The sequence below is a fragment of the Phyllostomus discolor genome, chromosome 9 (genome assembly GCF_004126475.2).
Source record: "Phyllostomus discolor isolate MPI-MPIP mPhyDis1 chromosome 9, mPhyDis1.pri.v3, whole genome shotgun sequence".
NCBI lineage: Eukaryota > Metazoa > Chordata > Mammalia > Chiroptera > Phyllostomidae > Phyllostomus > Phyllostomus discolor.
The window spans coordinates 94784019-94801632 of record NC_040911.2 but is presented as its reverse complement, the minus strand read 5'-3'; the positions used below and the strand labels follow the sequence as shown (position 1 = coordinate 94801632).

At 48.4% G+C, this 17614-nt stretch overlaps 2 protein-coding genes across 2 annotated transcripts; one reads left to right on the top strand and one right to left on the bottom strand.

Annotated features, from left to right (window-relative positions):
• Positions 1-1474: 1474 nt before the first annotated feature.
• On the bottom strand, positions 1475-4271 carry WFDC13 (WAP four-disulfide core domain 13). Its single transcript, XM_036009884.1, has 3 exons — positions 4111-4271; positions 1616-1766; positions 1475-1504 (listed from the first exon to the last, which is right to left on the bottom strand). Exons 1-3 carry the CDS (start codon positions 4196-4198, stop codon positions 1492-1494), a joined length of 252 nt encoding a protein of 83 aa, XP_035865777.1. The 5' UTR covers positions 4199-4271; the 3' UTR covers positions 1475-1491.
• A 4444-nt stretch (positions 4272-8715) lies between these two features.
• On the top strand, positions 8716-9882 carry WFDC10B (WAP four-disulfide core domain 10B). Its single transcript, XM_028523668.2, has 2 exons — positions 8716-8891; positions 9571-9882. The coding sequence occupies exons 1-2, from the start codon at positions 8798-8800 to the stop codon at positions 9702-9704; spliced, it is 228 nt and encodes a 75-aa protein (XP_028379469.1). The 5' UTR covers positions 8716-8797; the 3' UTR covers positions 9705-9882.
• Positions 9883-17614: the final 7732 nt, after the last annotated feature.

Below are 17614 nucleotides of genomic sequence, written 5' to 3'. Positions count from 1 at the left end.
CTGTTCCCTGGCACGGGCTCAGATCCGAGTGCCCCGTGTCCCCCCGGGCCACGATTCTGCCTGCCCTGTGTGGCACAACTCATCCTGGACCGCATCCTGCCCCAGGGAGTGAGAACACAGCCCCAGGAGAAGGCTAACCGAGGAGGGATACAATCTGGATGACAGAGGCTGTGCTGACCTTATGGGGCTCTAAGGGTAGCCTGTAGAGAGGTTGGAGGAGGGAAATGGAGAAAACACACCAGGAATTCCAGGCCAGACCCCGCTACTTACAAAACGCCATTGGACACACACTTCATTTTGTTAGTCTTCTTCTTCACCGACTGTCTGTGCTTCTGTCTGTAGAAGAAAAGTAGTCTCAGATATTTTCTGGTGCAATGTTATCCTTAGAGATATACTTTTTTTATTTCCCATGACTTCCATCTTTAGAACTAGACCAGGAAACTAAGCTGCCCTGCCACGGAGAAAGCGGAACCTCAAGGAACCCGGTGACAACGAGGAGTCACACTTAGGCTCCTGCCTCCGATGTGGAGCCTTGGAAGAGGTGGGGTTTCGTTGCAAGGGGCAGTCTCTTGAGAGAGAAATGGTTGCCTAATTGCTAATATTTACCGAGCAATTATTATGTAGAGCTTGCATGGATGATCTATTGTAATCTCATTATTATTGTTCTAGTATTAAAGAGGAGAAAGTTGATGCCCAGAGAGAAGCAAATTAACTTGTCTGAGGTCACTCAAGCTAAAAAGTGGTAGAGTTAGGATTTGAGTCCAGGTATTTGGCTCTGGGCCCATACTTCATCGTTCTGTACATTTTTGTTTGTTTGCTTGCTTGTTTGTTTGTTTGTTTGATCTCTCTGTCCCTTGCCTCACATGTAGGGTATTGTGCTCAGAGCAAGGAGCACATCACAGAACAAGACGTTTTAGAAGCTTGCTGGTTGAGTCTCCTGCCTTGTGGGCCTGTTGAGACCTCATCTGGGACTTACAATCTTGCAAGCTTGGAACAAAGAGTCCTCATTTGATGCATGAGAAAAGGAAAGGCGAACACAGGGCACTGTCTTACCCAAGATCCTAGAAAGACAGTTGCAAGACTGGGTTAGAGACTAGATGTCTCATCAGCACTCTATTGCCCTTTCTCGGCTCCGGGAGGGCTCTCCATTCAGCAGACTGTGGTTCACGCCCCTGGTGGTTAACCAAAGCTTCCTTTGGGCCGGAGGACCTCCAGAGCCCAGGAGCACTAGGGGCCAAACAGTGGCATTTGGTGGGAGAGGGAAAAGCAGAAACAGAACAGTTTTGCTTTTGGATTTTGGTGACACTCGCAGCCCCAGATATAGCGCCCCAGGCCCCAGGGTAAAGGGGGGTCCTGGGTCAGGGCAGGGTCTGCAGATGCAGGGCTTGGTGAGGGCATTCTGAGGGGCAGATTCAGAGATTCACAGATGTGATGACAAGGAGAGAAGGATTCTGTAGGGCAGGAGCTCAAGAAGGCTCTTAATCATGACATTTATGGAGATTTTCTTGGTGAAGAGAAGGAGAAAGAGATCCATTGTAACAGCTGGTGAGACACCCTCCCGTGGAGCCCCCACCAGCAGCGCCAGGGGCAGGGCTGGGCCTGAGAAGCCCCTTACTTTTTACGGGTGTCCTGTGTGTTTACCGTACAGATTATCCCACAGAAGGCAGAACAGCACTGAAGTCCTGTTGGGCAATCTTCCTGCTCTGTACAGAACATAGTACAGTTTCCAGGGGCCACTCTGCAGGGCGGAGGTTCCAAAATATACTCTGGAATACAGAACAGGAAAGAGAAGTGCCTGAATGACAGCCCGGAGTGACAGTCAGAACTCCAAAAGCCCAAGGAACTGCCTGGAAAACAGCCACCCCGGTCTCCCTCGTGTGGCCCCAGGGACTCGGAGTACGATTTTGTCCTTAGCGGCTGCCTTCCACAGAGTTCTAAGCAGGGGAGACATCCAGAGCTTGGGTACTGGATCAGTGACACCGTTCATCAGAACCCTACAGCCATTGGTTATTCACTGTCCTTGCAGATCAGGTGCCAAGGCCCCATAGACCCAGGTGGGTCCAGTTCAAGGGGATGACTGGCGTGCACGGTGAGCGAGAAAGGGGTAGGCAGTGAACCGTTGGTGTGGGGCTGACTGTGAGAACGGGTGGGGGACGGGCTGGGTGGATGGGAAAAGAGGGGAACATTGGGACAACTGTAATAGCATAAACAATACAATATTTAAAAGAAAAAAAAAGACCCATCTGCACTGACTCCTTACATAGTCTCAAGTGAGCTGTAAAGCCTCTCGTAACAGCATAGTTTATCCCGGGGTCAACGTGCTTTATTTGTGCCTAGGAAGGGTGAGCAGAAGGAAGGCTCTGGGAAAGGATGAAGACCGCACAGCGCACTAAAAGCACTGGCATCAGAACGCTAGAACCCAAATCACAAATGAGTTCTGGGGGCAACTTCTTTCAAGGGGAGAAGGGTGGGCATTTCAGAGTGGGCTCAGCTTCTGGGGGCAAAGGTCAGCTTCTCCTTCTTTCCAGAGTTACACTGGCCAGGAGGCCAGAGCACCGGGATGCCCCCACTTTCTGCTGTTGGAGAAGAATACTCGTTTTCATGCCGACCTCCCGTTGCCCCCACCCTCCAGCACTCAGGTCAAAGCCAAGACCACTTCCTCCAGAAGATCCCGCCTCAGGCCTCGGCCCATGTCTCGGTGTTCCAGAATTCTAAGGCATTAAGGACATGCCCCATTAATCACTTTATCAAGTCCAGCCAGGCCTTGAATTTTGTACCTTGTGAACAAATGTCCTACGTGGGACATGCTATAAGCCCTTGTTGCAATTAGAAGTCGGGGGGGGGGGGCGGTCTGTGGGAAATCAAAGGTGACCTCAAAAGAATAAATGAATAAAGTTGAGGCTATAATTCTAGCAGCCAATGGCACCAGAGATGAGGTCAGAGGAACCCAGGCCCGAGCTGTTGACAGTCTGGCAGAGACCAGCGTCCAGACTCACCCTGGGCGTCCCCGCCACCCTACAGCTCCTTGCAGGACGAGAGCAAGAAACTGGAGCTAGTTCTCACTTTGGGGGCTTTGGGGTTCGGTGGAACAGCATGGGGAAGGAGTCCCTGAGCCAGGAGTCTCCAAAAGGTTGACCCTCTCGAGTTCTGTATCTGGTCCCAATCGCACAGCCCTTACCAGTCTCTCAGAAAGCCTCTTTGTGCCTCTGCCCAGATGTTAGTCCTCAATCCTCCAGTGACTGCTGTCCTAGACACCCCCATTCTCTTGCAGCTGGCTCAGCCTGCTTCACTCTTACAAACCCGCATGCCTTCCCGATACCCCTAAAGCAGGTCTTTGCCTACCTCGGCACGTGAGGTACCACATACACCCCTGCCCTAAGCCCCCCACCCCAATTCTGAAATGTTCTCCCCACAGACGTGTGCAGGCATGATGAATAACAGTTCACTTCCCATTTGGTTGAGTCCAAGGTCAACATCCCTGTGCCCAGCATTCTTGTTAGGTGGAGCTGGGCCACAGAGGCTGCTGAGATGGATCGCACCTTCCCAATGTGGCTAATCACTGGTAACTGTGCGGGTAGCGCGGCATGTTTTAAATGTGAAATAAAATGCAAGACTTTCCTTTCTTCCAAAACGTCTGCCAAGCCTAAGACTTATGTAGATTCCAGCCTGAGTTCCACCAACTTAATTGTCCTCTCTGCTTGAATGCTTGAAGAGCGGGCCCAAGCATCCATGAAGGAACCAGGGCAGCGAGAACAAGCTGGGTAATGAGGCTGATAACATTGACAGAAGTTAATACTCACCAAGTGTGTACCATGATCCCATAAGAGCGCTCTATGACTGCATGCCTAATCTCACTTGCTCCTCCCAGCTATCCCAGCACCGTGGTATCCACGGCAGAGAGAAAATCTGAGGCCCAGAGACACTTTGCCCGAGATCACTCAGTAAGCAACAGAGCAGGGATTCAAACCTAGATCTCACTGGCAATAAAATCTGGACTCTTGAACAGAAACCTGTATTTTCTCATGAGACATGCCCAGGAGTCAGCCCTCAGATCCTTCCATCTCTACAGAGGCTCCTTTCCTCCCCTGGGCCCCTGGGCACGGCACCTACTTATAAGATGTTGCTTGGGGCTCCCAGGCACCAGCTGTGGTGCTAGGAGAATGGACAGCAGGAGCTGGAGAAGCGGCACAGGCTTCATGTGGCTGGCTGGCAGGGCGGGTGGTAAGTCCGGGCTGAGGACTGCCGGGTTTGAGCAGGCACAGCTTAGGGGAGGAGGGGGGGAGGAAGGAGAAGAGGAGGCGCTGTGACTGGCTTTCCACAGTGTATTACAGCTGGGGGCAGCTTGGCGGGAATCCCAGCACCTCCCAAACACGCCCACCCCAGGCCAGGTAGTGTTTTCAAATCTACGCCCTTTTCATGCCCCTGAGTTTGACCTTGCGATGTCTCTCGTCCTTCTAGGTGTTGTTCATGTTCTTGCGTGAAATTTTCATGTCTTCCCTGTCTCTGTTGTTTTTATTCCTAGAAGCCTGAATTTTCGAATGCTATCGCAAATACTATTGTAAACCTTCAGTTATGTCTTTTCAGTTGTTGCTGATGTAGAGAAATGACTTTTGATAATTTCCAATCCTTTTGATAATGTAATATTTTATTAGTTTCAGGTGTGCAACCAGTGGTTGAACATTTATATAACTTATGAAGTGATCACTCTGATAAATCCAGTACCCACTGGGAACCATACATAATTATTGCAATATTACTGACTATATTCCCTTATGCTGTACTTTACATCCCCATGACTGTTCTGCAACTACCCATTTGTCCTTCTTAGTCCGTTCCCTTGACCTTTTTTACCCCCACCCCTTCCCATCTGGCAACCATCAAAATGTTCTCGGTACCCATGAGACTGCTTCTGTTCTCTTTGTTTGATTATCTGGTTTCTTGGATTCCAGATATAAGTGAAATCATACAGCACCTGTCTTTCTCTGTCTGACTTATTGTACTCAGCACAACACTCTTGTCGAGGTCCATCCTCGATGTTGCAGATGGCAAGATTTCATTCTTGTTTTGGCTGAGCAATATTCCACTGTATATGGGTACCACTTCCTTATCCATTCCTCTACTGCCGGGCACTTAGAGAAGGGATTTCTGTACCCATAACTAGCATCCTTGCTAAACTCTGCCATTGTTTATAGTAATTGTTTGGTGCACGCTTTTCAGCGTTCTGTGTAGTCGATCAGCATCGGCCAATGATAACTTGTACTCTTCCTCTTCAAACTTTGTGCTATTTTAACTTCTCAGTGTGCAGGCCAGGACCCCTATCCGTTATTGCAGAGTTGTGGGAATAGTGTCTGTTCTGTCTGGCGCCAGATTTAAAATGAAAACTTCAGTTTCCTCTTTTAGGATCGTGTCTGCTTTTGGCTTCTCATGAACATCTTTTATCCGGTATAGAGAGCTCTCTTTCATTCCTGACACGACGAGAACATTTTCACTAATTTGTGTGAAATTATTTCTATATGTTGAGATATTATTTCTACATATATCGAGATAGCATTTTTTCCTCCTTTGGTCTGTTAATGTATTGAATTACATTTCAGATGTTCCAACACTAAACCATTCTTGCATTTCTGCAGTAATCTCATGTGATCATTGTGCATTAACGTTTTTATGTGGTTTGGCTTGGTTTTCCGTTTTTAAGGGACTTCACATCCACACTCACGAGAGAACTGGGCCTGCAACCCTCCTTGCCTGGTTTTGCAGCGGGTTTACACCGACCTCATAGAATGTGCCGAGTAGCAGCCCCTCCCTTTTCATATCAATTCTTCGGAAATTTTGTGTAAAATAATCCGTCACTTGAATCCTGAATTCCCTCTTTTTCTTGCACAAATATATTCATTTGTACTTCGCTGTTTTCATTTAACAATCCACCTTGACTTTGCCGTCCTTATGGCTGCATTCCACGCCTGCACGTGCACACACCCGAGTCACAGTCGGGCTGCGTCTGTGCACGTTGATGCACTTTTCAAGCTTTTTCTGTTACAAATTTGCTGCTGTGAACAACCACGTGTTCATTTTCTGTATTGTTTGAGGTGGAACATCAGGGTTGATTTCTAAAAGTGTAATCAGTTGAGCTCGGGCTGCAAACCAAAGCATCGCAGGTTCGATTCCCAGTCAGGGCACATGCCTGGGTTGCAGGCCACGACCCCCAGCAACCGCACATTCATGTTTCTCTCTCTCTTTCTCCCTTCTTTCCCTCTCTACAAATAAATAAATAAAATCTTTAAAAAAAGTAGAAAATTTCAAAAAAAGAGAGAAGCAAATGAAGCATTCTCAGGGTTATAAAAAAATAAAATAAAGGTGTAATCGTAGGTTGAAAGGGTAAACTCATACGTAATTTCCAGATCCTACCCCACAAAGGTTGCACCAGGTTGTGCTGCTCCCGCACCTCGGGAGCACACTTCCCGTAACAAAATGTGTTGTCATGCTTCTGAGTTTTTGCCAGAATGGTAAGTGGAAATGTTATCTTCGTAGTTGTTGAGGTTCATTCATGTTGTAGTATCAGTACTTCATTCATTTCTATATCTGAATAGTATTTCATTGCGTGTATATGTTACGATTTGATTATCCACTCACCTGCTGATGGGCATTTGGGTTGTTTCCACACTTTGGTGATTGTGAGCAGCATAGTACAAACATTCATGTACTAGTATTTTTCTTAGTACTTATTTTCATTTTTTTGAGCATATAACTATGAGTGAAATTGATGTGTAATTTTATGCGTTTGACTTTTGGAGGAAACGAAACGGCAAACTCTTTTCACAGTGGTTGAGACTTAACATTTTAATCACTGATGCATGAGGGTTCCAATTCCTCCACACCTTTGTCAACACTTATGATTTTCCTTTTATGGATTACAGCCATGCATGCAGGTACAAAGCAGTTGGCACTAACTATGGTTTTGATTTTCACTTCCCTAATAACTAATACTGTTAAGACTGCTTTCATGTACTGGCTGACCATTTATTTCTATATCTTCTTTGGAGAAAAGTCTATTCAAGTCTTGCAGTTTTGTAATTGGGTTGTGTTTTCTTTAATGCACAGAAGCTAATATTGCAGGGGTAGGGTGTACAGATTCCTGGCGGGGATGTAGACTGTGGCTACTCAGAGTTCCTCGGTTCTGGACTCGTGTGTTCTGTTTATTGGAGACATTGCAGCGTACAATGGCCTTCGGTTCAAAGTGTTGTATTTGCCAACCAGAAGGTACGTGCTCCATGTTTGCAGGGGTCACCTTCAAAGTGCACATTACATGCTTCTTCAGCAGGCCAACCCACAAGTGTGTCAGGTCGACAGATTCTGGGTGATACAGTACAGGGTGGTATGATGGGACCTTGTAATTTTGGACCTGGTATTGCACCTCTTCTGATGTAAAAGTTGCCCACTGGCACGAAGTGATAGTTCACGGAACCCTACATCAGCACGTCGGATACTGCATACACATGGTCGTCTTGGCCGAGGCGCTGCAGACAGAAACGTCAAATCACGCTCCCAGAACGTGCATCCGTCCCGCTCAGGGCGAGTCGCTCCCTTTCCAGGGAGGAAGGGGTCTGGTGACTGACCTTGTGTCAGGTGGCCGATTCACTCCCTGAGCCCTGGTGTCACCCCAAGGGCTCCACCTTGGTCCGTGCCACTGTGAGGTTTTATTTCACTTGTCTCAAAGCACCTGTGAGTGCATGCTGATGCATAGCCCACGTCTCTGGCATCATGGCCACTCCACCCACCCATGGGTCCATTGTAAAAGGGGTGATGTGCCTAAACACAGAGTCTGGCCTATAGTAACCGACCAAACCATCTGGTATACCCAGGTGTACCCTCCCTCTGAGTTCTAAGATACTTATTGTATGTCCCCTTCTTTCCATATCTTCTGGCAGTGTGTCTCTCTCTCTGCTGTATCGGTTACTAATTAATTATATAATATATAATATATTTTGTTATTTTTCTTACAATGAACATATAAATAAATCTGGAAAATTAGTGTGTCATATATATTTATAGCTTTATTAAGGTATATTTATAGACTTCAGTTATGCCTTAATAAAGCTGGAAGAGTACACATGTGTTATTTGTAATATATAGTGTATATGATATAGACATTGAGTTCCCATCTTTATTAAAAGATAATTGACATATAACATTGTGGAAGTTTAAGGCATACTACATGTTAATTTGAAAAACACAAATATTGCACAATGCTAACTGACATAGTGTTATCCAACACCTCCATCACATCAGACCATTATTATTTTTCTGTGGGGTGAGACCATTTGAGATCTGCTCTCTTAGTGACCTCCCTGTGCCCCCCAGTATCCCACGCTACCATTCCGATACACCATTTCTGTTACATTGCATCTGCTTTATCCATTCGTCTGATGAGGAAGTCAGTTTGCTTCCATATATTTTTACACATTTAATGTTTTTCCTTTTGTTTTTTTCTGTAAATTATCTTGCAGTGAGAAAGTAGGAATAGATGACAGCTCTCAGGACAAAAGTTCCATTGCAACAGGAGGGGTGGTTATGTGACGGGAAGGGCAGGCTCTGCAGAAGCCCAGGCCCCACACAGCACAGGCCGTGGGACTGTGGGACGTGGCAGGCACAGGGGAGGGAGCCAGCGCTCCTTGCCCTGCCCTGGCCTGGCCAGTGGAGGCAGGGAGGAGCCCAGGGCACCCTTGCTTCCCTTCCCTCCTCACGCCAGCCCTCCGGGAGAGCCGGTGCCAGACTCAGAGCTCACTGCTCTGGCTGAGTCATGGCGCCCCAGGCTCTGCTGCCCACCCTGCTCCTCTGCGTGCTGCTGCTGCTGCAGGCCCAGGGAGGGCCGCGTCATTGGAACAGGATGCAGAGTAGGTGATGGGCTGGGGGGCAGGCATGGGGAGATGGCACGAGGGGCTATGTCCAGCTAAGGAGGACCTGGGAACTGGAACCTTCTAGTACCTCCTGCTCCAGTCCCAGCACTGTGAAGACTCCAGGCCCTCCCAAACCATGGCCCTCCAGCCCCTTCATCAGCCCTGGGACCAGCAGTGGGGGTGGAGGGCAGCCTACATGTTCCCATTCTCCACTCCCCAAATCCAGCGACATACGGTACACACACGGGTGACAGGTGCACAGAGCTGAGAATCAGATGGGAAGGCAAAACGATGATTCTTTGGTGTATGCACTCCTGTGGCAGGTCAGCAAGATGTTTACAGGAAAAAGAATTTATTTTAGCACGTCTCAGACTTCACTGAGGTCAGAGTCACAGAGCAGGCTGTATGGGGGTGACTTCACCAAGGCCAGGAGTGAGATGAGAGAGGGTCCTGGCTGCAGGGATCCCAGGCACTGAATTCTATTGGTAGACAATGGGCGTAATGGGTTGAAGACACAACCAATCACCAGAATGGGTCAGGGGTCAAACGTGAGGTCCCGGAAAAGTCCCGGAGTGTCACGAGTGGGGCCTGAGTTCTGGGGTCATGAGGAGACTTAAACCTGAGAGCAGTGTCCTGTGTGGCCCGCCCCCATCCACCCTTCTCCCGCTCCCTTCAGGTGTCAAGGCCTGTGAGAAGCGGCCCAGCATAGACCTGTGCCACGACCACTGCTCGTATTTCCTGCAGTGTCAGAAACCAGACACCGTGTGCTGCTCGGCCTTCTGCGGGAACGTTTGCATGCACCTCCTGTGAGTGGGAGAGAGGGCGTGGCTGGGTATCCTGCGTCCCCTGTCTCTTTAAGACTGTGCCTATGGCCGAAACCCAAGGACCTAAAATCCTGGTCACAAGGGTGTCCACCTCCACACTGTCTGGAAGGCTCGTTCCTGTCCAATAAACCAGAACAAATGCCCGGGCACCTGGCTGTTTTCCTCCCAGGACTTGTGCTTGTTGAGAAACCAGGGCACAGCCCAATGTGCCCCCACCTCTCTGGGCCTCTCCCCTTGTCATGCTCCTCTGCTCTCGCTCCTTTAGGCCCACGCACCCCTGCCAGGCCCCTGGAGGCTCAGCCCCCTTCTTGCTCTGCTCCCTGAACCAGCACTCCCAGAGGGAAGAACGGTTCGTGTGCGCCGCCCCCCAGCGCTAACGAGAACACCCTCGCCCTGAGTCCTAAGGGCCAAGTGAACCATGAGATGTAGGTGTGGGGCTAAACCCTGGGGCGTAGAGTAGGGGTCTCCAAGGAGGCCTCTTCTTTTTTTTTCTTAATCCTCAGCTGAGAACATGTTTTCATTGACTTAAAGATAGAAAGGAAGGAGAGAGTGAGAGGCGGAGAGAGAGAGAGAGAGAGAAACACAGAGGGAGAGAGACCAACAACTATCAGCTGCTTCCTGTACGCACCCTGACTGGGCATCTAACCCACAACCTAGGCATGCATCCTGACCGGGAATTGAACCCACAACCTTTTGGTTCACAAGACAATGCTCCAACCAACCAAACCACCCAGCCAGGGCAAGGAGGCCTCTTCTTAAACTTAACTCACTCCTGTCCCTTTCTCCTCTTCTCCTTGTAAAGTTCAGACAATTGTCTCTTTATGCAGAAGAAAATGAATCCCAGCAAGTTAAGTGACTTGCCCAAGGCCAGGGAGAGGAGGGGCCACTCATGCCCTGGCTGGCACAGGGCGCTTCCTCTGGCCTCCCTGCACACCAGCTGCTTTTCTGCTGTGGGGGGACCACGGGCACAGAAGTGAGTGTCTGTGCCCACCCAGCCTCCCCCACTGCAGCCTCTATCAGGATGGCCACTCTCCCCATGCGGCCTGGGACGCTATGCCGGGACCTCAGACTCCAGTGCCTTCCAGTGACAGAGTGCTCCCTGCCTTCCCCAGGTCCTCCTCCTTATGGCCTCTCTCTCTCTGTTTTTAATCCAGAGGAGAGTCAGGGGGTGGGGGGACAGGTGGTTCCACTGTGAGGCTGCTAAGGATTAGCTGGCACAGGGTGGCTGTGAGTCTTGTCTGTGGCCTCCTGGTGAACCAGTGAGAATTAATCCCTGGGGTCCAGGCTTCCTATCTGTGTAACCACAGCGCCTCTGAAATGGTCCTGGGGTGAAAGCAGGGACTGAGTCACGTGTGGCCACTCGGGTCATGGAGTCAAGTGTGGGGGTGGCAGACAGGCAGGCCCTGCTGCAGGCAGGTGCGCAGTGTGACCCTGCAGTGCAGTGCTTCCTGGGCATCGGTGCAGGGGACAGTGGAGGAGGACACCTGCCTCCATCAGGCCAGAGCCTCCCGCCCAGCTCAGAGGCATCACAGGGCTCCTGACTCTGAGCATCTTCTCCACCTGTGTGTACTGAGAACTGCCCTTGGACAAGGGGGCCCTGGGAGAGAGGTCACGACCAACCACCAGCGCAGACATTGTCAGAGGTGGGTAGGTGGCAAGTGATGCCCTACAGAAGTTCCTATTGGTTCTTCCTCAGATAACCTCACTTTCCAAGCATCTTCCTGGGCTTGGCTGTGCCCCAAACACCCTAGGAGAGACTATTAAGAGAAGTAAGGTGACCTGCAAGGGCCCACATAGGGAGAGAATGACCTCCCATGTCCAAGTCCAGTGCTCCCTGCCACGTGGGTGTCCTGTGGCTGCCAGGCTGACCTATTCCTTGCCCCTGGCATGAACGTCACGGGTCATGAATTATACTGGGAACTGTTGTTCTTCTTCCTTGTAATATCTGGTGCCCTGACCTGTGTTCCAGAGAGTTCTCTGGATAGTGTACCCTGTTCCACAGAGCTCAGAGACCACACCTAGAATGCTATGGCTAGAAGCAGTGCTCACCTGGACCCCACTCCCTGTTTTGTCTCATTGGAGCAGCGGGGTGCCTCCGTGTTCAGCAGGGCAGAGGAGTGGGGATGCCCGGGAGACCTTGAATCTCACGGAAGCAGAAGAAGCAAATGCACGATCTGGGTCTGCAAAATGTCAAGTCCCAGCAGAGCTCTCTGGTCAGAGCTGGACTGTTGGCCACCAAACACACAGCCTCGTGTTCGCGCTGCTTTTGCATCATCCTCTCTACATGCTCCTGACCTGCTCCTAGAAAATTCTTTCCCTTCATACCCGTCAACCAAGGTAATCAGAAGTAGCTTTCTCGTGGGTATTAACTCACAACACATGTTCACTGCCTTCTCTCCGGGCTGTCGTTGCTTTGGCCCTTTGTCATAGCAGAGGCTGAAGAGACTTGACCAGATTCTCTTCCCAACGTCATGCCTGCCCATCGCACTGATCACAGTATGCCCACTGGCGCCAGGGAACAAAAATAGCAGGTATCCTAGGTGCCTTATCAGGCGCATGCCGGAGGATGGGAGACACACCTGATACCAGTGCAGGACTCGCCATATAGGTGAAGTTTCCAGAGAGCCAGTGGTCTGCGGCTCGCAGGGGTAGTTCCTCTGAGGCAGCGGACAAGTTGCTGCACCTTGCGCTGCCCACTGTGAGGAAAGGCACAGTGCTTGATGGGAGTTCAGGGGGGGCAAAGTTCACTCTTGGGCATTCTCTCATCTGTTTCCTGAGGGAATGCAAACTGAGTACCTGTTTTGAGTGGGACCCAGGAGGGATGCATTAATCTTCAAGTGCGGGCTGGCAGCCTCCGTGGCTGAAGAAGGAACACAGAACTACCTTTAAGGAAAACACATCCATCCTTCAGTTCGTTGAATTCTTGAACTACCTGATGGAATGAGCTCTATTATTATTCTTCCCATTCTTACATGGGATTCAATGGAGTTTCAGAGAACTTGGTCTCTGGAGTTCCCATTCCCGTGATGCTTCTCTGCTGGTATCGTAAGGGCATCTGGAGACAGTGGTCTTGGTGATGGGAAATGGGCCCAAGGAGTATCATACCTCCCAGCGCCAAGAGGGGCTGCAGGCTTCGCCATCTGGCATACATTGCTCCGGACTCACGTCCTTTGAAATCCTGTAGCTGGCACTTGCCAGCCCTGTGGTCTTGAGCAAGTTACTTAACTTTTCTCTGCTTCAGTTTCTGCATCTGTTAAAAGGGAATAATGATAGTACTAAACTCATAGGGTCATTGTGAGTATTAGTTAATACATGTTAAATATCTGACACTTAGTGAATGTGGTTTAAACTGGGTGACTCTTGACACTCCATGGGGTGTGTCATTTGTCTATTTAATAGACCTTACACAGCGCTGCCTATATGCCCGACACTGGCTCTAAGCACTTAACCAGAAATCACTCACGGGAGCCTCACAGCAACCCCGTGAGCAAAGGCCTGCTATTATCCCCACTTTGCAGATGAGCACATTGAGGCACAGGGAGGATTAGCCACTTCCCCAAAGTCAGTGGGAGCTCGGATTTGAACCCAGGTTAAGTTTGCATTTTAAATCTCCATGTCTTGTGGCCTTTCCACGCTCTCTTGGAAGAGCTCTCTCTTTCCATCATCACAAAAGCCATGAGACATTGATGATGGGGTGGTGTAATGCTGAGGCCAGCAGTGGAGAAATTAATATAGAGACAGCTGGGGCTTTGCAAAAGTCATCACACAAATGTTAGAGAAAAACAGATAGATCCTCCCCCACCTCCACAATCACCCAGACTTCTGGGAAGTGTGCGTGGTAGGGGAGGGGAACCTCCTGCAATTCTGTGGGGCCCTGTGTCTAACTATATTTATTATCTGCAGAATAAAAGGGAGTACTCCTTGAAGAGGAATTCAGTGACAGTCTGTACACAACCAACCGATAGCCGGGGGCAGAACTCGCCGGTCTGCCACAACCCGAACATAACTGCATTCTGAGTCTTTGAAGTCTGTTCTGCTCTCAGCCTGCTCCCTGCGCCGGGGCTCCGTGGTTCCCGGAGCCCAGGAAGAGGAACCGGTAGTGAAACAATCACCAGCACGTCTGACCTGAACGTCAGCAGAGGTAGGTGGGTATCAGGGCCTGGGGGCTGTACGTGTGAGGCTGCACACCCTTTCCTTTGTGGCGTGCCTGGATGAGCACCCTGTTCAAATCAGGTGCCCAGGTCATGCCAACACGATTTCTCTACCGAAGACATTATTGTCCTTGTTGTTCAGATGGAGAAACGGAGGCAGAAAGTTGCCATGGACGGACACATGTCCCTTCATATGTGATACCCTGAGAAGGACACTGTGTATTGCCTACATAGCATTTCCACTGACAATACAGAACCTGAGTCTAATCCTGGAGAAATTTCAGACAGACCCCAAATAAGGAATGTTGAATGAAAAGAAAAGATCGGCGGTCTTTGTATTTGGAGCACTCAGAAATTTCGGTGTAATGACAGACAAAGGACATTATTGGCTGAATTTAAAAAAAGGAATACTGATGGTAAAGCAGAAAGGTATATTTTATTAATGTTAAATTTAAGGAAGTTGACAGCCGCACTGTGATCATGTATGAGAATGTCCCTTTTGTTAACACTCACAAAAGAATTATTCCTAAATCAGGGCCAAGGTGCACGACACTCTCAAGTGGTTTAGAATACACATGTGTGTGTATGTGTGAATGTATACTATATATGGTATGTGTGTGTATGTATAAATTCTTAAACTAGGTGAATCTGAGCAAATGGTATGCAGATGCTCTTTGTTCTACTCTTATTCTTGAAGCTTTGAAATTATTTCCAAATGATAATTTTTTAAAAAAGTTAAAGGCACCCTGGCTGGCGTAGCTCAGTGGATTGAGCGCGGGCTGGGAACCAAAGTGTCCCAAGTTCAATTCCCAGCCAGGGTACATGCCTGGGTTGCAGGCCATAACCCCCAGCAACCGCACATTGATGTTTCTCTCTCTCCCTCTCTCTCTCTCTCTCTCTCTCTCTCTCCCTCCCTTCCCTCCCTAAAAATGAATAAATAAAATCTTTAAAAAAAGAAAAAGTTAAAGGCAACCCATCTAAAGGTCCATGGGCCTCAAATTTTATGTTCCTATTTTATTTTATCACCTATGCCAAGAGGAGAATAAGTTTTGCACCATCTAAAATGTCTGTAGGGGTCGTGCCTGCTTTTGAGCATTTGGGGGATTTCAACCAACGCATGTAGGTTATCATGCATTACATCAAAGCAAAAATAAAGACTTTGGAGGAAAATTGGTCACGTGCAGGGGAGAGAGGCAATTACTGCATTGTGACCGTTTTATTTGTAGTATTCAGACCTCTTTGTCTTTGCTTCTTTTTTTTCTCTCTGTTTGGCTTGGTCACTTGGAGCACCAGGTTAGCAGGGAGAGATGACTGGGGAAAGGAATTTTTCTGGATAGTACTTAACCTCCTCTTTCTAGAAAGCCAACTCTCACCGCCAGTGAGCTGCCTAAAATAAGAGCCACCAATTATTTTGCATATTGTCCCAGGTCCTAAACCCTCTCTTATTTTTTCTCCTTCATAGTGATGTCAACCTAGTATTGCACATTTCTTTTACGTATGCTGTATGTTGGGCGTCCCCTGTACTAGAATGTAAGCTTTATGAAGGGGGGGGAGTTGCTGGCTTTATTCATGACTATATTCTCAGTATTTAGAATAGTGTCTGATTCATAGTAGTCACTTAATAGGAGTATTTGTGAGACAAATACATTTAGAACAGAAGAATGAAGCATGGGATCTCACCCATTCATCAGAATTGATTCTAAAGAGATTAAACAGTTCAAAGAAAGACCACGGTGAAGTCAATGTAATTCAATAAGTTTCACTCTTCTGGAGAAGGAAAGAGAGTCCGAGCTTTAACAGCCAACATTAGTTTGCCTGTTCTGTGTGCCAACTCATATGTTCAGTGCTTCACATAGTCAACATTTGCAGTGGGGTTGCCAATATCACCCCCACATTACAGAGGGGGGAAACGGAGGCTCTGAGGAGTTGCGGTAGGTGTTTGTTCAATCACATAGCTTATGTTAAGCTAAATGTGCCGGAGCCTCTCCAACTCCAGTGTCGTGTTTTGCTCTTTGTCATAAACTACACTGACAGCCTGTAGTGTAGTCACGTGGGAGAGGCTCTCCCTCTTAGCTAAGATGCATACCCTGTTGGCAGAATAAATCAACTGTGATGGAGAAAAAAACGGGCAACAACTCTCCAGGGTTTGAGATAGGCAGTATCCTTTCCTCGGGACTTCCAGACGGACAAAGCTGAGCTCTGAAGCTAATAATGCATTTAACCAAATTTGAGTTGTAAGAAAGTTCCCAATGCCATGTATTTCTTCCCCTTGGGAAGAGAAATTATGAATGTTCAGGTGTCTTATGATTAATGGGAAAATATGAATCATAGGTGTAACGAATATGTCGGGGAAACATTCACAGGAGACTTGTCCTTTGTCTCATTGGAATTTAGTGGGAAGAGCTACTTCGCTCCCTGCCACTGTATGAGAGTTGGGGCATAAACCGGACTTCGCTGGACACTGCCTCAATTCAGAACACATAAAAAAGTCCAAGCCCGTACAATAGTCAAAACGCTAAGCTTGAATCCATGCAGCTGGGGGAGAGAGTGCTCCGTTTCCTCCCTCTCTCCTCTCCTCCTGCAGTTGGCTAAGTGCCATTTTGGAGGTGGAGGAGGGAGAAGAGGCCAGGGAGTCTAGAAAGTTCTTTCTGGCAGGGAGTCGTGTACCTTTGCATTTGTGCTCTCTGGGCTTAGAATGGACTCTGTCGTGAGTGGTTTTCTGGGTTCTCGGAGTCTCTCCATGCCCCCCCGGATGGAAGTTTGTCAGCTGCGGGTCTCTTGATACGGGCGAATCCAGCTCCTTCCTGACTGGTCTATTGTGACTCCTTTCTCAGACCCTCAGGCTGTGGCCACTCACTTTCTACTTCCTTCTGCTGAGGCCCCATGGCCCTTCCAGGCAGCCCGCCTGGAACAATCTGGCACACACCCGCACCGGCTCTTTCTTGTATCCTTTGCCCTGTCAAACCAATGTCAAGCTGTAGTCTCTTTCCTGTGGCCAGAGGTCACTTTGCCTGGCCTCTTAGGCTTTTGTGTTCTCAGGTGTGACTCAGACACCTGTCTACGATGTCTTCACAAGCCCTTGGGGCACAGTCCAGTTTCAGTAGGAGGTATCGTTAAAGCCTCTCTAGAGGCTTGGAATTAAGAGAGCACAACATTATGTAAAGGAAATCCGCTCGAAGATCGCCTCCAAAAATTATGTCAAATTCATGCCTGGCTGGCGTAGCTCAGTGGATTGAGTGCGGGCTGCAAACCAAAGTGTTGCAGGTTCGATTCCCAGTCAGGGCACATGCCTGGGTTGCAGGCCATGACCCCCAGCAACTGCACATTGATGTTTCTCTCTCTCTCTCTTTCTCCCTCCCTTCCCTCTCTAAAAAATAAATAAATAAAAATCTTAAAAAAAATTCCTAACCATTTTCCACCTTTCAAACAAGTAAGGTTTTAAGAGTCCCTTTACCACTTTTCAGCCATCTTCTTCTCTCTCTTTAAAAGCCCTACCAGTGATATGTCTCACAGGCCTGGCCAAAACTTTCATTTTAATACCATGTTATATAACTTTAAATATAAGTCAAGATGTATAACAGCAAGCCTGATATGATTTCTGTTTTATAAAAACAATTCATTTTCCTATATATGCACATAAAAGACATTGTCTTCTGTGTGCTTTTTTAGTGTTTTAAGAATTTTGCACGCTGAATTTTGTTTTAAAGATTTTATTTATTTATTTTTAGACAGAGGGGAAGTGTGG